Below are 21,803 nucleotides of genomic sequence, written 5' to 3'. Positions count from 1 at the left end.
AAATAATAATCTTCACAACTGGCTCTTTGCTTATTGGCATATTTTGCGCATTTTAAAATTTATAGGGAAAAAAAACAACACCCTTGGAATGTCAGTAACAAAGGGGATGTATATTAGCAACCCCTTAAATTTTGGGAACTGGCTCCTCTTGATTGTTCTGACTGCAAATGAACTCTGCAGATGCTGAGAGGCACAGGAAATGTGCTAGAAACAGCATTTGTTCCCTGCTTTATGAATTGGATTCTACTGCAATCCCAATGTGGTAAGACTGATTAGCAGACTTTGGTAATGCCTTCTGCCCCAGTACAATTTTATTATAGTCTTTTATTACCAAGGGAAAAAAACACAGAAAAAAAACCACAGAAAAGACACCCACATTCTGGGAGCAAACGTTATCTGTGGTGAGCTTATGCCAGCAAAGAGCATGGCCCCTGGACTCTGAAATACAGAGCAGCAAAATAAAAGGCACGTCACCAAAAGAATAAAACAAAACCACACATATACACACAAGCAAGAGAGGGAAAGAAATGTCACTGAGGGGTGTTTAATGTTAAAGAGAAACTATACGACTGGCATGGCGGTGAGGAGGATTTAATGGGGCTGAACAAGGTGACCACCTGCATCCACTTCAAAGAGGAAAAACCGGCAGTGGTACGAGGAGTGCTTATGCAGTCATGTGCACGTGTCTGTGCACAATGCTTCTTTCTACTGACAAAATATACTTTGCAAATATCCCCGGGCAGCGGCAGCTTTTCTTCTGTATTGACAAATTCAGTTTCAGCACAAGATTGAAAGGAAAAGAAAAAAAATTTCCCTCACACACAGAGCCATGTAGTCTGAGCTGGACAGATTTCCCTTGGCCCAGGTGGTACAAAAGAGGTGCTGTCTCCATAGGGACTCCCAGGCTGTGCGCTGGTTAGCCACAGGCTGCACCTTCCTTCTTCACAACAGATGGTGGTAAACCTTCCTCCACCCCGTTGTGGTCTGGGGAGCATCCAGGAATGGTTTACAGGACTGTGGATTTTAAGTCATACTGGGGTAAGGGAGCCTTGGCTAACCTTCCTTCTGGTGTGACAAAGCCCTTTAGACAGACCAAGAATTGGTTCCAAATTCCCCAGTGCAGGGTTTGAAACTCAAATAACTAGGACTCACCCACGTTTGGCTGTAATTTCCGATGTGCAGTAACTATGCAAAATGCTGAGATTTACTGATGAGAGAGCAGGAAGAACCCACTCTTCTTCTTCTTCCTGGCTTTCTTTCTGTAATGAAATAGTGTGTGCTTGTGTGCTTTGCCAGCACCTCCTCAGCCTCTTCACCCTGACTGAAACAATCCTAGGGGAGATGCACCCAAAGACAAACTCCCCAGCAGAACTGGCGGAATGTCAAACCAGTTGGCCTGATGGGGGAGATTTCAAAACCAAAATGTCTCTTAAATAAGCTTCTTTAATTATTATCATCATCTGTTTATTTATACAAATATAAAATATATTTATATAGATTTATATAATATAGATTTGTTGCTTTGGTGGCTCCTTTCATTTACAGACATACTGGTCAACGATCTCTGTGCACTTTTTACACTTGACATAACAGCACCAATGGAACTTGCAGTGGCAACGCTCCACCTGGACGCTCTTGAACTGGTCATAGCCCCGTCCGCAGCACATCAGCTCACACCCATCCATGCCCTCTGAGGTCTTGTTGCACAGCCGGCCCTGGGTGCCCAGAGAGCCGGTGGTCTCGTTGCGCAGGCAATAGTCCGGGCTGGGGTCAACGTAGACCAGGTCCTCTTGCGTCGGCACGTTGAACCGGTTGTTCACCAGCTCCAGCTTCCCCTTGCGGCTGATCCTCATGGCAGCGGCGCTGTCATACTTCTCCTTCAGCAGGTCGCCCACCTTGCGGAAGTCAGCCAGCTGCAGCCAGCAGGTCTTGAGGCTGCAGGAGCCCGACACACCGTGGCACTTGCAGGCCACGTCTGCCAGCTTGTACACGGCCTGTGGGAAAAGAAATGCAATCAGGCAGAGCTGCGTTTAGTTTATTCCTGCTGCACTGGCAGCTGGCTTGAGTACAATGAATTCATCGCGCTTTCAGAACTGCTTTGATTACCCCGCAATTTCTGTTGTTTTGCCCTTCAGAAGAGACAAAGGTCTTCTCATCTCCCTGTTGCGACTGCTATGTTCCTGTTCCCTAAACATTTCTATTTCTGGTCACATTGCCAGCAAACACGGCTTCCTCGCCCCACCTGCTTTCCCTCTGGCAGACTGCTGGCTTGATAGCAGGGTCATGAGAAGGAAAAAAAAAAAAAGGAAGAGTGCTCTTAGGGTGGACTCTGGAAATTCCCCATCTCACAGACCACAGCAGTGTGGCATGTTTTTCCCTTCAGTGCTGCGGAAAGGGAACACCTGGGAACCAGCCCATTTCCTACCATACGCCCCAGGAACCAAGGCTATCACTTGTAGGGATACATCTGCATCCTTTGGAAACAAATCCACAGACCCACACCCTTTCCCTTCATGCCTGCTGAGAGGAGTTCGTCCAGGAGCAGCGTCCAGAGAGGAGCAGGCAGGGGTGGTGGTGCCAAAGATGGGCACATCCACCCTGGAATGGAGCAGTTTAGCTCTGCTGGAGATGTTAACCAGGCGCCCTGCTGGAGCAGCAGGGCTGAGCTGGGAGCCCTGGCTGCGGACCTGCGCCATCTTGTGCCCACACGTCTCCCTCCACCAGCAGGGCTGTCGCCAGGCAGAAAAGCCTAGATTTTAACAGCAAAGGCAAGCTTTCCGGTGCTGTCTTTTCCCAGACGCTTTCAGCTACGTTTTCAGGAGCCTGCAGGGGCTGTAAATGCATCATACCCCTGAAAACCCGGCATCAAAGTTAGCAAAGAGTCTTGAAAATTCAGGGCAGTGAGCATTAAACCCTCAGCAGAGCAAGTACAACATGTAAAGAGAGACAGATGGGGGTTACTCTCCTCCTCCTCACGCTAGCTGGGAGCAGAGTGAAATACTGAAAAATATTCCACAGTAACAAAGCTGAAAACCATGGAAAATAAACTGAAATGCAAGTTGTGTTTGTTCTTTAGATCAATTCCAGAGACAGGTACAAAACTGCATGCTATGTGAGATCCTGTCAGCTCTCAGGCACTGACAGAGCTTGCAAAGCAAAGAGCCGGCATCCCCAAACCATCAGAGCTGCTCCATTTTATAGGGGCTGACCCCCCCAGCCCTTGCTCCTCATCCTCTCACCAGCAGGGTCACATCTGCTCTCCCAAGACCATCCAGCATCCTGCCGTGCCTTTGCCAGATCCCACACGCCAAGCAAAGGTGTTTGGCATCAGCTGCAAAATTGCGACCAGCTGTATTTGGTGGGGGAGATCAAGGAACGTGGGAAAAAAATAGGGTACTCAGGAGATGGCAACATGTCTCCTAGCCAGGTTTTCTGCTGAAAAAAAAGCAGCCGGACACAGAGGTTTCTTTTCTGCCTCACTCACTGACAGAAGAAAGCTTCACAGCTCTCTGCTTTCACATGCCAAGGACTAGGTGGTTAAGGCAATTGAGCATAGTGCAAGCAAAACCATCTGCCTGTGACTACGTTCTGGACCAGCAGCAAGAGGTCAGAGTTCTCCTACAACAACTGGTTGCTCCTGGCCTAACTAAGGTCTAGTGCTTTTGACAGCTAGTGAAGATTCAATTTGGCTTAATGGCTAAATCACATGGAGGTCAATCCAGCTCCTGAGAAAGTCAATGGAGTGAGTCCCTAAAACAGAAAACCTTTAGTTGCCCTCCTCAGAGCTCAATTTACTGAAGCAATCCCTCACGGCACAACCTTACAGCGCAATGTAACAGCTGTAACAAGCTGGGAGTTAAGCACTTCTCTGGGATCAAACTACAACTGCAGAGGACCAACCACACCGTCACTTAAGGATTCCTGTTGTACTGTAACCAGACAGAGCTACAGCTGAATTTCCCGCGCACCAGACACTTACTATATCCTCACTGCATTGCCAGCCTGCTTGTTATAAGCTTGTGTTAGCACTTTTTGGTTACGGTTCTGTCAAATCCCAGGCCACTTGTGCCTCCCTTGCCCTTGCAAGTGTTTTTATAAAGTATTATGATTCTTCCTAATCCTAGGCTTTGTTCCTTTAGAAAAACACTGCAACTCAATCCCTCTCAGTTAATGTCATGGGACTGAGTTCACTCCGTCTTGGCTTTAAGCAATTGATGCTCAAAACATCTGGCCCATGTGGGTAGTAGCTGTGCTGGGGAACAGAATGCTACCAGTTATCACAGGTAAGGATGGCGCCACTCAGCCCCCACAGCTCCCACCACCAATGTCCCGTGGAGGTAACCATAGCTTCAGCTGCTAAATGACTCTACACTCTCCCCCTTTGCTGCTCGGATGGGGAGAAAGCAGAGGAAATTGGAGAATTCCTCTCTGACCAGGCTCAGGTCAAGGTAAAGAATAACAGACCCCACATGCAGTTCTGAGGGCAGGAACTGATCGATGGCCATGCCACTTAAACAGGTTGAAAATGCCTCTAATGGAAAGGCTTAGAGCCCCTTCCCATAAGCCCAAGTTCTCTTCCAATTCTTTTCTTGCAAGAATGGGAACAGGAAGAGGATTAATGGGTAATTCCTCTGTGGTCAATTAGCCAGACCCCCTTCCAGGCTCTTATGGCACTGACTCGAGTGACTGATGACTGAGGCCTGCCATATGCTGACTGGGTAAACAGCATGGAAGGACTGACCATCCCAGTCTGCCAGACACAGTGACAGATAAGGAATGGGGGAAATAAGAGAGGGTAATGGAGACCAATTGGAAGAAAAAGACAGATGGAAGGAAAGGACATATTGAGATAACAGCCAAAGATAAACAAACAAGAGCAATAAAGCCAGAAGCCACCACAAGGACTCCAATGTGGACTGAAGGGGTGATGGGGTCAGGACTGCCTGAAAGATAAAAGGCCTCTGATCCCCTCCTCCTCTTGAGAACCATGAAGAGAAGGGACAATCTTCTCTCCTGCCACCAGAGCTCCTCAGGGTTCAAGGAGAACTTTCTCACTCACAGGAAACTGAGTGAAGGGACATGCCAAAAATCTGCCCATAAATCAGAAGGTATCAACTGAAACACCGGCTGGGAAAGCAGGGCAAGGCTGTAGTGGGATGGCACCTGGTGGTCACTCTGTAGTGCTCACTGCTGTGTCTCCAGTACTCCTTTCCTTCAGCATCAACTTTTAGGAGTATGACTTACATACGCACCTTCCTACTTCCAAAATCAGAATCTCAGAAGTTTAGGAATGCAGGACTAGACAGAACCTCCTTGGTTATTAAGTATGATCTCTTGCTATTGTAGGCACTGCTTCAAATAACATTTTCCCTAAATGCATACAGTGCCCTTTTAAAAGCAATTAGGTTTCCAGCCACCATTATTCTGATCACTATTGCAATGATAAAATATCTTTTTCTGATTTCCAGTCTAAATGTATTCACTTTATGCCCATTTGCTATTGTGCCAAATTGGCCTTTTGCTTAAAGAGTACTTTTCCTCCCATATTATTTCTCCCATGAACACAGACACCAGTCACATCCTCTCTTAACTTTCACTTTAGTAGGCTAAATATGGCAAGCTGGTCTAGCCCACTTTCTTAAGAAAAGATTCCTATCCCTTGGGTCAGCCATAACAAGCCTTTTCTAGTCTGAGGTCATTTTACTTGGGAATATGAGAACATACAATATTGTGGGGCCTCACAAGAGCTTAATACAATGGCATTAGTATTCCCTCATGTTTTATAAATAGGCTTTCCCTAGTATGTTATAGGATATTTACCACCTTCTGAGCCACATTACATCTGCAGCTGACTGCAGACCCATTTCCTAATTACTAAAACCAAATTTCCTACAAGGCCTCAAATGATGGTCTTAATGTTGTTTTACTGGATGTCATTAGCTGCTACAAAATTCAGATTCTCCTCTGCCACCTTTGCATCATCATCAAATTTCATCAGCCTAATGCTTGTGTTGAGGCTGAGAAACAAAAATATTCAGGCAAGTCCTTGATGAGCTCTGCTAAACAAGCTCTGTTAAGATCAAGATACATCCTCTCACAATATACTGATATCTTTCCTTGAACCAGTTTCTTGTCCATCTCATAGCTGCTGCATTTTTCCTTATATTTCCCAATTTAACAAAGAATTTTCCATGTGGGAAATACCTTAAATGTTTCAGATAAATGAGACCTATCGGACCTAGTCTGCTTTTTAGGAGATCGGTCATATTCTACTAAATGACTGTTTGATCAATCTTTGCAAAAAATGTTCTCAAATTATTTCCCATTTTGCCTGTTTCTCTGAGATATCCTTTCTCCCAGGTCCACTTGTAAATGAAGCCAAGATCACAGGTGCCATCTCTTTCAGAGTGCCAAGAAAGAAAGTGAGCACTCCCTGAGACTTGAGAGGTTTATGCTACCTGAGTTTTGCATCTACCTTAGTGGCAAAAATTTCCATCTCCAGCCTTTCTCCTTTGCTCCCGTGCTAATATGCTTTTAAAAGCCAAGAGGAAAGGCTGTCCTGTACTGGCCAAATACCAGCCTGACCAGAAAATCCTGGAACATGCAGCAATGCAATCTCAGAGTCTCTGAAAGGATCTGGAGATGAGACCTGAGATGGCTCTGAGATCTCCATCCTTTCATATTCATCTCCTTTCCCAATCCCAGTATCTCCATTCCTCACTACCCCTAAATACTCATCCACTCAATCCACCCCAAAGCCCCAGCCACAATTTCTCCAGAGCCCTTCCCTCTTCCAACCCTTTGCAGCCACTTGACTCTCATCTGAGTGATCTGGCCCGATCCCAAACTCTGCTTCCTTAGCAGCCCCCTGCACCATCCCACCCATGTCAAGTCCAATGGCTCAAACCTCAGTACTTGCTGCTCAACTCCTCTTCCTCTACCTGTCTGAACTTTATAGCTGCCTCCTTGTGCCTTCCTCACTCCCACAGGGTGCCAGCACCATCAGCCTGCTCTGGTAGACCTTGCCTGCCCCTGTGGCACCCTGCCCTGCCTGGCTTCCCCCAAAAAATACAGTCCCAGAGGTATTTAAAAATCTACACTTCAAGTACTTATTCCTGCTAAGCAGAAGTGTTGAGGACAGAAAGAGACATCTCCACTGTGCAGCAGACACACAGCATCCCTCTCCATGAGCAATGTCCCGCACTCCAACTTGGAAGCCCCAGGTAAAGCGCTCACTTACTTTTGGGACCAAAACTTCTCTGCCTTTAGACTCAGCCCCATCCTCATTGACTATGTCTCCTTTCTTCCAATCTCCCCCAGTCTGCAAAGTTTAAAAAAATTTTGCTGTTTATTTTACTAACCTTTGCAAGGTCCGACTCAGCGGGATTTTTACTGTTCTCACTTCATCTTTACACTTCTTGACCTCTAAGACAGAGCTTTTCATTATTTATTTGCTATCAGTTGTTTTTTTCTTCCCCCATTCTTAGTAGGCTCTTAGTCTATTCCTAACAGCTTCTCAGTGGCAGTTATTCATTCAGTGAGGTCTGGATATTCTTCCTATAAGCTTTTTCCTCTTGCTTGGCATGCAGAACTGTAATGGCTTTAGCATCTTTGACTTGAAAAAGTTCCAGACCTCTTCCACATTGAGTTCCTCGGCTCAGCTTATTAACCGGCTCCCTTAGTTTATCAGAGTTTTTTTGAAATCCACAAGCTTAATTACACACTGGTTCATACTACCATTTAATTTAATCTAAAATGACTTGTGTTCATTTAATCTAAGGTTATTTTCTACAGCCATCTGTTCTACAGAGTCTACAAAACTCAACCCTGAAATAACACTGTCTTTTGCTGGCCCCTTTGGAAAGCTTTTGTCCAGGTCCTGGGTTAACTGGAGACACAGAAATGGCCTTGAGAGCTTGTCTACAGAGTCCAAAGAAACGAGGTACTGTAGCACAATTTAAACAACTTTCTGCACTGTAGTAAAGGCAGGAAATAACAGCCTTTAACTCTGTCCCTAAAGCAGGACAAAGCTTTTTTCCTCTGTAGCATCACCTGAAATCACAGCTCAGCAAGAATCTTGCCTATATAACAAGAATAACATGACAGGCAGTATTTTACCCGTGGCATGGAGCAAGCATCTTCTGACCTGATCTTCTAATACAAATGTTACTGCAGTTCAACTGGCACCTCAGACTATTGGCCATATTCTGTCCCTGGATCCTTCAAGGCAATAGGGCTGGCTGTTAAAGTCTCATAACATACTCACTCCCTATTTTAGGCAGAGTATTTTTTTGTAGTAATCACTCCCTATTTTAGGCAGAGTATTTTTTTGTAGTAATCCAAGTTCATGACTCCAGACATCTAAGATGTGCAAAGCAAGTAATGCAGAAAAGAATGTCATGTTCAGGCTACTACTCCACTACACCCTCCATTTCTAAGCAAATGCAGACCCTCTGCCCTTCCAAGCCAAAAAACCAAAACAATCCCAAAGCAAAACCTACCGAGTTCTACAGCTTTCAAGTCTGTTTTTTTACCTACTGCAAATTTACCACAATTTGATTTTTCAAAAGAACCGTGGAATACTCGCAATGCTTCAACCTGACACACTGATTTCACAATCAAAAAAACAGAGCACATCATCTTTGGTGGCAAAATGAAGTTGAAATTACATGCAGAAAAGACAAACATCCATGCGAGAGGGAAAGATAATTCAGTAATAATTAGAAGCAAGAAAGGGCAGAAAATTGATAAGGAAACTAAGGCTATTAGTTAAGAATGTGCAAAAGAGCAAGACTAAGTACGCTTAATAGGATTTTTTAACGTGCATTAGAAATAAAATTAACCTTAGACAAGCTTACTTCTACAGAAGAATGATAAAATCTTAAAACACCCTGGGGAAAATGCACAAACGTTGAAGTAAGTATTCCTGTTCTACTTTTGGAAAGAGGAGGGATTACGTGGCTGTACCACATATGAAGGATGCTACACCTTCCGGGCTATTAATCACAGACAAAGCAATTGTGATAAAAAAGCAAAAGTGCATACACTGAATGCGTACAAAAAGGGTATGGGAAAAATGGAAAGGGTACACTAAATTGACAGGGAAATGATTTGATGGCTGATGAGAACCTCTGAAAGTGAGAGAGCTTTCAGTGCTCTATCTAGTTTGTCAAGAAAGAATGGTGAATAAATTACAGTAGATAAATACTTGCATGCAGAGGAAATTCTGATTACTAAGAGGCTTTTGGATTTAGCTATAAAAGTCAGAAAAAGAACTGATTAGAAGCTGGTGCCAGATAAATTCAAATGATAATGAGGTACAGCATTGAAACAGGGTGATTAATGATGGTACCATACTACAAAGTGAAGTGATGGATTCTCCATCCCTAGGGGTCTCCAGATCACAACTGTGAATCTTCTCAGGAAATATTTGTCACCTAGATGCAAATTATTTATTTTGCCCAATAGCAAGGCAACTGAGCCAGGCCTAAGTTCCAGAAATAGCCAGGTAGCCTGATTCAATGTTTGCTTCTGGCCTTATGTTCCCAAAAATCTAAATGATGGTAGGAGAAGAGAACTCCAGATGCCAAAATATTATTCTTTTCACCAGCCTGTCACTTCCAGAGCTCTGGGAAGCTCATTTCTGAGACATTAACTTTAAAAATGGGCCATAACAGCACCTAGTTTATTTGGAAAGGGCTTTCATGTCTGCACGTGTGCCATACAGTGTCTCAACAGACCCCAAAATTCACTGGCTTTAGCTGGCAGTGGAAGCCTGACATTAAAACTGGAATATATCATTGTCAATATTGTCTGTAATATTCTGAAAAATGCAGAAAACGTGAGCATACACTCTTATGGGGGCATCACTGGACTATCCCTCATCACACCTCCAACTAATTTGGTATCCAGCTACCTCCAGCCTTCTGACTCTGCTCCGAGAAAAAAGAAAGGGTCAGCATCCGTCTTACCCTGCGACCGGCCTCGTTGTTCTGCAAGTTCATCAGCATGCGGGCCTGCTCCTCTGAACCTCTCACGTAGTTCTTCTCCCTCTCCTTGGCATCCACGAATTCCTTGGCGAAACGATATCCGTACTCCACGTTATCGCCGCAGCCGCCCCACAGCCAGTCTCGGGGCAAGTCCTTGGGCCGTGCCGTGCGGCTGCAGCCACAGCTGGAGAGCTCTCCCTCACGGCAGGCCCGGCTGATGGCGTTCACCACCCCGGCGGCACTGACAGCGTAGGTGAAGGCGGTCTCTCTGCTCCCTGCCAGAGGGGTGAGACAGACAAATTAACCACAGGCAGACAGACCTCATTGAACATGCAGCACACAGTGAGGAGCAGGGCCTGGGCAGTAGGATATGGGGTGCTCTGATAAGGCGCACAAAATTCACAAGAATACGATGCTCAAGAGCAAGGGCACCATCCTGCTCTGGAGGAGGGGGACTGCCCTAACACATGCCTGCATCCCAGTTTTGTTTTCATTTCACTTGTAACAGCTCCAGTCAACTGACTGTCCAGAGCTGGCAGTTTCTGCGTAACCAGGATCAAACCCAAATCTGATTATCTGACATGCACCAGGGAAGGGTCTGAGATTCCTAGAGCAATGTTCTTTAGAAAATCATGTTCTCCATCGCTTGTAGGTGCTGCTCCTCCAGGGTTATTATTTTTATTACACCTATGTTTGAACATTTAAGAGCCCTGGGAACTGCAGGCCTTCGCCAAAAGAAATAGCAACACCATAGGCAAGAACTGCTCAGCCTCTTTCCCCTTCATCTATCCTCTCATTTTAACTTGAAAGAAACTCTCAAACAGCAAGAGGGTTATTCACTCGCTGAAAATACAGCTGCTCCCTTAGCCACTGCATTTGCCAATAATCAGTGAGAACAAGTAACAAGGTTGGGCCTGTGCAAAAGAAACATTCTGGATAAGCCAGTTATCACCTGGAAAGGTTTTCATTTAACTGGGACAAGCAGTCTTCACGGGCTCCTCAGTTCATCGACCTTATTTTGGTTTACATAAGGTCAGCTGAAAATTGTTTGGAGACAAACTGAAGGAAACTCCTTTTTACACTACAGGCTCTCCCCATGCCTACAGAACCGCAGTGCTGGAACAAGTAAAACTTTCCCATGTAAACGATAATAAATGAAAAGACTTTCCATTAGGAGGTTTACTAGAGAGTGCCCTGCTTGGCATGTATGCCCTACACAGCATCTGAGCCAAGCAGCTGGATCGGGTCTCCAACTATGTATTCCTGGCAGTGATTCAGCCCCAATGTGACCGGGGCACCATCACAGCCAGAACACTGCATGAGGCCAAGCACCAGGAGCGCTGTGGGTCTGAAGAGGGGGAGTAGAGAGGGAATGAGGAGGAGAAGGAGGCAATCCACACCTGCACTCTCACCACACGGTCTAACAAGCTAAACCGACACCTTCAGAGTCATTGTGTTCATCACCGAACTTTCAGTGATAAAGAGAACAACTGCCAAAGCTTCATTTGAATAAGCAATCTAATTGTGAAGAGCTACTTACACCAAACCCCAGCAAGATCCTCTCAAGCAAATTTGAATGACTTCAGAGGGCAGACCTTCCAAGAATACTTAGTTTGTCACCAGCCCAGGAGGCTCTCAGTGCCAGCCGGGCTGAGCTGATGCTTTCGGTATGCTCTTGTTCCAATTTGCACCTGCGGACAATCTGTAACTAATAGCAGCTTATCACCAATTTAGCGGTAATGACCCAAGACAAAGGCAGGGCTGTGAATGGCATCCACCTTGCAGAACAACTTGTGATTCCCCCACCCCAAATGAGTCGAACACTACGGTTTCTGCTCTGGAGTGCAGCACAAGGCTGATAAAATACTACAGGACGCATAATGTAGAAGGGAGGGCCTTACTAGAAGGTCAGAAGGAGAGAACTATGCTCCCCTAAACCTCGCTGGTCTGAGAGGTAGAGAGGAGTGACTCCTAGTTAAGGTAATTCAGCTGAGACTGGCCCATAAGGGAGTTCGTTTTTCAGTAACCAAAAATCAAGCTTTTACTCATCTACCTTGTTTTGCACGTTATGGTTTTTTGAAGATAACAGTCCAATGTGCAGTTTTGCCCCTACCCCTCTGTGCCTGTATAGAGAGAGCCCTGCAGACACATCCTGTTAAGTAGAGCTCTCTCTTGTCTATAGAGATTAAAACACGGGCAAGGAAAGGACCTCACGGGCAAGGAAAGGACCTCACGCTGTTACAGCTCTTGCAACAGAGTCCTCACAACTCCAGGTGCTTAGCATCCTTACAGCTGGATTGAGATCTCTAAAAGCACAGACTGGATTTGCACTTTTACTGTCCATGTTTTAACCATCTCCACCTGTCAGCTGCAGCAGCACAACTCAATGTGCAGCCCCTGGATCTGCACCAGTTGTTTAAGGCTGCCGGAGGATGGTGGTGGGAGAGGCTGGAACAAGTCACAGCAGGATGGGTTTTTTTTTCAGGTGCTGTCCACAAAGCAGAACAAACCACAGTGCTCACTCGACTTCGGTAGTAGGTTTGGAAGATCATGGCTTGGCCTGGAAGGCAGGATCAGATGTGATAAAAGCCTGTGTTAATACAAACCAAATTTGTAGCTGACAATTGAGGGCTTATACACCCAAGTTTTCTCTGCTCTCCTGCCGTGCCTTCCAGCCTTTGAAAAGTATTTGGGTTTTTGCTGGTCCTCTCATTCCAGTTCATTCCAGTTCCACACCTCTGTGCTGTCGTCTCACAGGACTGGAGTGTTCCCAGATTTGTTCTGCCCTTTTCCACACCTCTGCTGAGCTCTCCTGAGCGCTGGATCAGAGTCACCCCGGGCTGCCGGGGCCGACGCCGGGGGCTGCGGGCCCCGGGAGGCTCTGCCCGCCGGCTTGGAGCTCCACGGAGCTCTGCTGCCCTCCTGTGCCCGCCCGCCGCTGGCAGCAGAACGGGGAACCTGGGGGCTGCGGCGGCTCTTGGGGGGCACTGGCGGGATCCGGCGTGGGCAGCACCCAGGCAAGGGCTCGGTCCCTACGGCTCCCTTCCCTGGAGCTGCTCGAGAAGGAAATGGAAGAACGAACCCAGTGGGGAGACTGACACAAAGATGGTAAAAATGTGTCAGTTTAACTTTTTTGATGAAAAAGATTTAGCTTCAACTGATTTTTTAAAAAAGCGTTACCCTAAAGTTTGCCAATCTCGAAGAAAAACAAAGAAAAAAATATTTCTCTTTGTTCTCTGGTTTTATGACTCTTTTTTTTTTTCTTCTTTTAGCATTTGAAAAGGCTGAAGAGATAAGATCTCTGGCTCCAGAAATGACTGGACTAACCTGGAAACCCCAGCCTTGCATTTAGGATTACTCAGAGGGAGATCTGTTCTCTCCTCCCCTGAGGAAATTCTAACATGACCTTTTGGGGTGTTCTTGTCCTCTCCCCCTCATAAATGTAGCAGTAAGGAATGTCTGTATATAATGCATAATATATATATATATATATACACACACACATGTGCAGTCTAAAATCTGTATTGACAGAACAAGAAGTAGCTTCAGAAGAATAATATTTGTACATCAGATATAATTATTGAATAAACCACATTTAAAAGGTAAGAGCAACTCTCCTAACAACACAAGCAGTAGGAGGAAGTAATGCTGAAAAGCAGCCTACTTCAGTGCTGTGGATCCCTCTACAAAAGCTTGGTATCATTGGACTGCCTCACCTCTGTGGAACACAGAAAATGAAGGTGTAATGATTAAACACAGACCGACTGGGTCTCCTGTTTCTGAGCCAAGCCAAGTTCTGCGAGGGGGAAAGGAAACTAATCTTCCAGGTTTCTGAGTGAATGCTCTCGCGAGGATCTCCCAGGCTTTGGACTTGGCCAGGTCAGGTTCTCCTCCCCTCTCACAATCTAGAGCAGCTCAAGAAATCATGTAATATATGCCATGCCTGCATCGGTGGGTGGGCAGCCGAGGGCTGCTGGCACATTACACACCTTCTGGGTCCTTCTTATCGCCTTTCACCTCCCTCTCCACAACAATCTGGCATGCCTGTGCACTCTTGCAGATATTCTGGTCTCCAGACCTTTCTCGTGCCGTTGGCACAGAGTACAGAAAAAGGGCTGTGGTCCAGATTTGGGGCTCAGAAGTTGAAAGCAGGAGACAGACACACAGTATGAACCCAGGGAAGAATGACTTTATAGCTAACACAACGTGAGATTGAAAGGCTTTGTCTTCTTCCCCAGTGTGGAAAATAGATTTGCTGAAATGATAAGCAATGACTCATTGCAAAGTAGAAAAATGCAAAAGCAGGAGGTGGAACTGAGGCAGCACAGCAGCTTATCACTGACACAGGCAACAGCGATGAATCATGGATCCCCTAATACCCCAGGCCACCTTTGGTGACAGTTTTCTTATTGCTGTGCTGCCTTGTGCTGGAGTATAAACATCTGAACATACTCTAAGTGCCCAGAGAATCTAAAGGAGATGGTTTCAAAACTCTGTTAGGACAGGTTTTTAAACAGTGGGCAACTCCTGGCCCACAGACACTGCCATCAGTAGATTCCTAAGAGACATACAACAGGACTCAACAAACATGCAGCACACATAAATCAAGCAGGACTTCTGGTCATACCTGTCACATACCCACAATACCTCCTGCCTTCATCAAAACCCAAATCCACTCCCCATCTAAACAAATAGGATCAAATTCATTTTAAAGAGGAGAAATCTTCCAACTTCCACTATCCCTTCTTCCTGTACACACTCTGATCTTTCCTAACAGCTTCTCATCCTTCAGATCTGATCTTTGCTTTCTCTTAGTTCACCCTTACTTTTCCAAGTGTGGACTCTCCCACTGGAGCAACCCAGGGTTGCAGGAAGATACTGAAGAAGAGAATGAGGCTTGCTCCAGAAGGGGAGATTGCTATATTCTTGCATCCTTGTGGAGTCACTAGTATCTCTTTGGGGATCTGAAATTTACCCCATTCTTCAGGGTAAGTTATGTGTGAGGGAGGGACACCAGAAAGGAGAGATGGAGGTCTATTTTCTGTCCTTTCCCTTTGGTGGCTGAAATTTCAGTTTTCATACCCCAAAGCACAAGTTTTAACAATCTGGGATTGCATGCAGCCCCATGTGGCCACCACCCTTGCTATCAGAAAGCAAGAGATCAAGGATGCACAGATGCCTTGGATGTGTGTCAGGAACTAGAAGTATGTGTCAGGAAATGGCATTTCCCAGGGGAGTACCCCAGAGAAGAATTGTTAGGGTGTGGGCTAGGCAGAAAGGGAAGAATTAGAATGGCTCTGGTGGGCTGAATTAGGAATTTTGAAAGATTTGAGTAACAAATGCAGAAATATCCCTAGAGTTCTCTAAGATAACGTATAAGAATTTCAGGATCAGATGGAAGGGATCACAGGACTTGTTGCCCTATCACCTTGACGCCCCAGAGGTATTAAAGATGCACCTCTTGGTGCCTTGCTGCCTATGCAGTTTTTTTCAGAGTTAAACCAAAAAAGTGAGAGCAATGCTGGGGGCAGCTAGGGGTTCAGGAGCTGAAGGTCTTTTTCCATCCCTTGCTAAGTGTTTTCCTTGACCTCACAACCGAGAAACACTGCTGGTTCTTCGGTGTAAATGATTGGCTTTGTGGGTGGGAAAGAAAACCTCTTCAGACAGGGGTTGTGGAGAGTGAGTGTGTGTGTGTGTGTGTGTGTGTGTGTCTGTTTTAACACCTTTTCCTTATTGTCCTGGCTGTCGGACACATCAAAACGAGCCCGGATTTCTCAGTTTCTTGCCATCAGATGATTGCATTTCAAAAGGAGCTGGGACAATGTAGCTAGGTCACACCTCAATTCAAGTGCAGCAATGGCCTGTCAATGTGCCTCTTAGGGCCAGCAGGGCAGGAATTATAAAAATCGCTTAGGTTTACACAGAAAGTGGTAGTACAAGGAAGGGGGGGAGCTCCCACGCCAGGGGAGCCCATATTTCCCACTTCTCAGGGCTGCATTCCCTGTCCCAGGGTACTCAAGATGCTGGTAATGATAACGCGGGGCCATTGTTCCTGGCTCCAGCTTCTTCTCTCGCTACCTTTAAACAACCACTCAAAACAGAAGACGCCCCGCTCTTCCTGACCGTCCCCTGCTTCCCCCAAAAGAAAGTGTGTCCCCCCTCGCCCCCCGCTGGCTCCTGGTGTGGCTCAGGTGCACTGGTGCCACCCGCCCAGGCACAGGCAGCGTGCGGGCAGCACCAGCACACCAGGGAATGGAAAAGCTCGTTAAAGGCAGCTTTAGGAGCTGGTACTAATGGGGCTCTTCACTCCTGCATGTGTATTTGAAGGAAGGGAGAGAGGTGCAGAGTGACACCCGGCCTGCACCCAGCACCTCCCTGCACTAACTACTAGGTGTACTAATGTTCTACCAGGTGTTCCTACCTATTTTCATGACCCTCCCAAAGACGGAGGTGTTGTCCACCGTGCTGCAGTTCCACCGCCGCTGCCGAAACTGGTACTGGCACTCCTTGATGGCGCTGCGGGCCCCTTCCCCGATGAACACCATGTGCTCCTGGTAGAGCTGGCAGAGCTTGCGCTGCCCAGGGGAGAGCCCCGGCAGCTGGCTGCACACCGGCTGAGCGCCGATGATGTACATCTCAGGTCTCTGGATGGGGTTCATGGCCAAAGACCTACGATGAGAAAAACATCCCAGGGAGTCTGGAGGGAGAGGCCCCCTTCGCGAAGCGCCCGGCACTTCTCCCCGCCAGCCCAGCCCAGCCCAGCCCGGAGCCCGGGCGCATTTCTCATGTCAGCTGCCTCCCTCCACGGCTCTGCCAGATGCGAGGCTTTTCCAGGGCTCTAGCGGGAGAAACACAGCTCGTTTGTAACTCGAGTTTAAACACAGAGGACACCCGGGATGGGGAGGGGGCAGAGAGAAAGCTCAGCACTTTCTCTGCAGAAGAAAGCGAGTAGCTTTTTTACAGAGCGCCAGCGAGCGATGCCTGCCTTCCAGCCAGGCTATTTTCCGCTCTTCAGGAGAAGGGGGCTCCGCGGCTGCTCCCAGGGCTTTTGGCAGCGGGTAGGAAACCTTACCCATCCACTCCCTACGCATTCCCCACATCCTAAAGCCCGGACGGCATTTGAGCGAGCCCGTACAAAAGGAGCCCAGAAATGCCTGGAAGGAGAGGGGCTGCGTCCCACGTCTCCAGAAACTGGGCAGGGACAGTGGGAGGGGTGGGGGGGAACCTGGAAAGCAGCGAGCTGCTGCGAAAGAAGCCCGGGAGGCAGGGAAGTTCCCGCGGAGAGCGCAGGGCAGGGAGCTGCCGCACCGCCCCGGACGGTCCCCGGACCCCGGCCCTGGGCGGACAAAGGCACCGCCGGCTCCCCTCACTTACCACCAGGAGTTGGCGTCGGCCACCGGCGAGGTGCAGCTGCAGAGGAGCGCGGCGGCGAGGGCCAGCCTCGGCCCGGTCATGGTGGGCTGCGGGGGCAGCCCCCGCCGAGCCGGCCGCCGGGACGGGGCGCCCTGCGGAGAAGTGCCGAGAAGAAGCCCTGGAGCGGGGCCTGCGTGCGGCGGGGGCGCGGCGAGCACAGCCCGGCTGCCGCCCCCTCCCACCCCGCAGGACCCTCCCCCGGCCGCCGCCTCCCGGGGGCTCCGGCGGCGGCCCTGCCTCCCGCCCGCCCCCGGCCCCGGGGCAGGGGCCGCGCTGCCGGGGCTCCGCCGGCACCGCCCGGGGCTGTTCTCGCCCCGACGGGCGTCGAGAGGGGCTCCCGGAGCCCTCGGGGCGCCCCCGCCTTGGGCGCGCCCGCCGGTGCCGGGTACCCCGCGGCCGCAGGTGTGCGGGAGCCGGCGGGGCACATCAAAGCGCCGCGCTGGCCCCGCTGCCTTTGTAATGCAGAGTCGGCTCGGAAATGAGCTGTGCCCCCTCCCCAAAACGGCCTCCCGAGGGGGCTCACGCCACGGACCCGGCCCCGCGCCCCGGGTGGGGGGTCTGCGAGGCTCGGCCGGGCCGCGCCGCCAGCGACGAGCGCAGATAGGGCTGGCACCGGAGTCTAATGGCTTTATGGGCAGGGGAGGTGGACAGGAGAAAAGCTTCAAAGGCTCCTCTTGTCCAAACAACCTCTCCCTTCCCCACTCGACCCACCGGCAGCTCCTCAGCCCTGTCTCCCCGAGACACCGGCAGAAGGCAAACGCAGGCATCCCACACTGTGCGGGTACTTGTAACAGATGCTCCTCACACCCTGCCTCCCTCATACGGCAGGGAAACAGCCACCTTATCACTCCATCCACACCACTGCTGCTGCCTCCATCTCTACATGGCTTCCCGCTGTCCTACCCTGTGCCACATGGTCTCCACCTCTCTGCCATGGAAAAATGCCCCCCCCTCCTGCCCCACACAGTGTCCACACCAGGCCTGGTGTCCCCCCAACTCTGCCCTGCAGCAGTGGCTCCCCAAAGGCAGGCTGAACTTGCAGGTCCCCCCCAGGCTGCGGCCACGGTGTTCGTGGTCCAAGACATGCAAGTGCCCAGCCTTTCAGTCTGCCTCATGAGCAGCACCCGAGACATGAATCACCAGACTCGGCAGCTCAGACCGCTGAAGTATATTTTTTATCGAATTCCTCGCACCCGCCACGGTGGACTTGCTGTGTTTGTTTGCAGCACGCTTCGCTTCCTCCCCCATCCAGATGTGCTGTACCTGCAGCTGGTGGCCCATCTCACCTGGCAGGCAGATGTGGGGCTGCAAGTGCCAAAATTAGCCTCGGGACAAAAAAGCCTTGTGTGACCCAGAACCTCGGTGTGAGGGGAGTTTTACTGCCTGGGCACAGCAGGATCCACGTCTGAAGAAAACAGGGTGACTTTATTCACATCTTCTATATCCTCCCTTCTCCTCCTCCCACAGCCCTGAGCCTGACGGAGGGATGCCGAGGTGTATGTGTGTGTAGCCACGCATACATGTTTTGGGTCTGTTTCTATAGGGAATAGACAGAATGGAAAGTTTATCTCCGTGAGTCTGGGGAGGAAGGAAGTTGTGTATGGATGAATGGCTTTTCCATGACAAACAATGAGTCTGCACAGACATGGTGTGATGTCACCTAAAGAATTTCCAAGCCAGCCTCAGATACAGAAAACCTTTTCGCTGGCAGAGATGAGAGCCTCCCACCTTTCCATCTCACCACAGCCAGAAGGAAGAACTAGGGCAGGGGGAAAAAAATAAAAGCCCATGCTGTCTCACACACACACACACACACACACACACACAAGGCATGCACCATGTAAATAGATGACATGATGGGAGAAGTGCATCTCCAAGCTTTGCCCTCAGCAAGTCTCCTCGCGGATTCTGAGAAAGGAGTAAACCATGGCGAGCCGCCCGGGTGCCTCTCCCAGCCAGGAATGTGAGACAGCACCAGCCGATGAGGCAGTTCCACAAATACAGGTGATGTCAATGTCCGTGTTTGTGTGAGCTTCTCCAAGCACATGTGCACCGTCGCAGCACTCCATGGGACAACACGGACACAGCACCATGCCGTGCTGCACTGGTGGTCCATCACCGGCACTGCGGCATGGTGGAAACAAAAACCTTTCCAGCCTGGGAGACGCTCACGTGAAACTTGGGTCAGAAACACACGGCATTAATTAATTAAATATCTCATTTTAAGTATTAATATGCACAGGCAGCCGATGATTAACAACAGCAACGTGTTGTGAACACTGCTAGTAGCAACCTGACTGCCAACAGGCACAAGCAAGGCAATGATCTTATTTTGAAACATGAGACATAAGTATTGCCGTATGGGATAAGATCGCTTATCCAGCCAACCTAATATCCTGTCAAAGGCAGCAACTAAAGGAGCTGCTTCATCAGGAAAGGTCCGAAACTCTGAATTCTACCCAAAATCTGCTGCTGGTGAAAGCGACTGCCACTGAGCTCAGATGTGAATTATGGAAGCGAGTCCTTTTTAAGGTGTTGGAAATTATTTCTTCACTGGCTGTGTTTATGACTTCAGATAAAGTGATAATAGCAGGTGAGGCATTGCTGGAGGGATTTAGCCTCAGCCAGCAACTTCCAGACCGAAAGCTGCAAAGCACTTGGCTGGTGGTCCGAAGAATACAGTCTATCCCTTTTCCTTGCGCCTGTTTCTACTTGCCCCCAAAATCTTGAAAGCAAGTTTTTGATTTTGTAAATAAAAAGCCTGGGTTATTTTTTAAGCCCAACTGCAGGGCTGGTTCAAACAGCTTTGTGAGGTTGTTTGCCAAAGCAGGGCTGGGTGGGAGAAGTCAGTGAAATTTTGTGAGGATGAGAGGTGGGGTGGAGCAGGGCTGCTGGTGGGCTGGGATGAAGAGAGTCAGTGCAGTATGAGGTAGGAGAGCCCAACCTCACCACAGGCCACCCTTCCTGGCCATCACTCCTGTCTACCCTTCACCACTCAAGTGACTCCCACCCCAAACCATCCCTCCCCTGCAGCAGCCCACTCACACCAGCTCAGACCACTTCTGCTACACTAGGGGATGAAAGAGCAGTAGAAAGAACTCTAAAATCAGGGGTTGCTCTTGCTTCTTGTGGAAAAAAGCCCCTTCCCCCCCCCCTTCCAGTGGGTGTGGATCACTCAAACAGCAGAATTGGACACTGGCTTGAGCACTGCATGTCTGATGCTTGCACACAGTGCTGAGGATCACCTGGGCTAAACAGTAAGCTGTTGCTTGAAAACGGGACATGAATCTCAACCCTCAGATTCATGTCTAATGCTCCCTTCTCAGAGGGGAGCACAGCAGCAGCAAGTCTGCATCTTCGTACAGCCTTGGCATTCTGCTGCATTCAACAGTCTGCTGCCCTAGGCAACTGTCTACTGTGTTGGCTGGCTGCCTAAAATTAGTACCTGTGTTTGCCTTTGTTCACTTTTCAGAGGTGACAACTGTGCACGAAGCATAAATTTACACATCCAGTTTCCAAAGTCACAGCAAAGCAGTTGGAGAGCTATCACCGCTTTCCCAATACCGTCCCTGCCGTGTTTGCTGGAGGGAAGCTGCAAGACTCCAAGAAAGGGAGGTCATGTCCATGAGATCATTTGCAAAGATTTGGCAGACCGTGAAAAAATTTGAACCCTGGCTGGAAGACAGCCCTGGTAAATGAGAAAAGGAGAGTTACTCATGTAAATTCCTTGTCCTACCCTTATTGTTTTTCAAAAATTTGGGATGTCCCCAAGTGTGACACAGATCCTTATCAAGTGCTATAAGGAGTGTTGAAAGGAAATGTGTCTTCCACATAACTCCAGTGATCCTCATTTCTGCAACTTTTCTGGTTTCTCCCAGGCTGGGGAGAACTGGACATACATTCTTCCTGTAATGATCAAGAGCGTCTTTCAAGTTCCTGTTTATTCTTGCAACTCAACTGTAGTTCAATGCTTGTTTTTAATGCCTTGCAATGTCCAGTGCATCCAGAAGTATATACTGCTCTCTCTGACATAAGACACTCAAGATGTGAAAAATACCCACTGAAGCAGAGTCTCCTTTGCTTAAGGAGCCAGTAGAGATGCATTGCCCAGTGTCATGGTTTAACCCCAGCCGGCAACTAAGCACCACACACCCTCTCGTTCACTCTCCCCCGGTGGGATGGGGGAGACAATCAGAAAAGAGAAAACCCATGGGTTCAGATAAAGACAGCTTAATAGGTAAAGCCAAAGCAATCAAAACAACATGGGCAAAGTGAAACATGGAATTCATACACCACTTCCCATGGGCAGGCAGCTGTTCAACCACCTCCAGGGAAGCAGCGGTCTATCACATGTTACTTGGGTTACTTGGGATGTCAGATGCCACAACTCAAATGTCCCCT

General features: G+C 48.6%; 1 protein-coding gene and 1 long non-coding RNA gene across 2 annotated transcripts in view; both read right to left on the bottom strand.

Annotated features, from left to right (window-relative positions):
• Positions 1-314: 314 nt before the first annotated feature.
• WNT5B (Wnt family member 5B) lies at positions 315-17,458 on the bottom strand. The gene is made up of 4 exons (XM_017804794.1): positions 17,364-17,458; positions 16,411-16,658; positions 9,972-10,264; positions 315-1,994 (listed from the first exon to the last, which is right to left on the bottom strand). The coding sequence occupies exons 1-4, from the start codon at positions 17,441-17,443 to the stop codon at positions 1,536-1,538; spliced, it is 1,080 nt and encodes a 359-aa protein (XP_017660283.1). The 5' UTR covers positions 17,444-17,458; the 3' UTR covers positions 315-1,535.
• Positions 17,459-17,465: 7 nt separating this feature from the next.
• The window catches only part of LOC108492441, a 57,333-nt gene continuing 52,995 nt past the window's right edge, over positions 17,466-21,803 (bottom strand). Inside the window, exon 3 of the long non-coding RNA XR_001873108.1 lies at positions 17,466-17,494. This is a non-coding gene — a long non-coding RNA (uncharacterized LOC108492441). The remainder of the gene's footprint in view (positions 17,495-21,803) is intronic.

The sequence above is a fragment of the Lepidothrix coronata genome, unplaced genomic scaffold, assembly GCF_001604755.1.
Source record: "Lepidothrix coronata isolate B3197 unplaced genomic scaffold, Lepidothrix_coronata-1.0 Scaffold10, whole genome shotgun sequence".
Lineage (NCBI taxonomy): Eukaryota > Metazoa > Chordata > Aves > Passeriformes > Pipridae > Lepidothrix > Lepidothrix coronata.
The sequence above is the reverse complement of the archived record's forward strand: the minus strand, read 5'-3'. Positions and strand labels throughout refer to the sequence as shown.

Coding starts and splice junctions, on each gene's coding strand:
- WNT5B (XM_017804794.1), bottom strand. CDS start 17,443: ATGACCGGGCCGAGGCTGGCCCTCGCCGCCGCGCTCCTCTGCAGCTGC. Junction 16,659..17,363: donor GCCGACGCCAACTCCTGGTG/GTAAGTGAGGGG, acceptor TTCTCATCGTAG/GTCTTTGGCCATGAACCCCA. Junction 1,995..9,971: donor ACAACGAGGCCGGTCGCAGG/GTAAGACGGATG, acceptor CTTTTCCCACAG/GCCGTGTACAAGCTGGCAGA.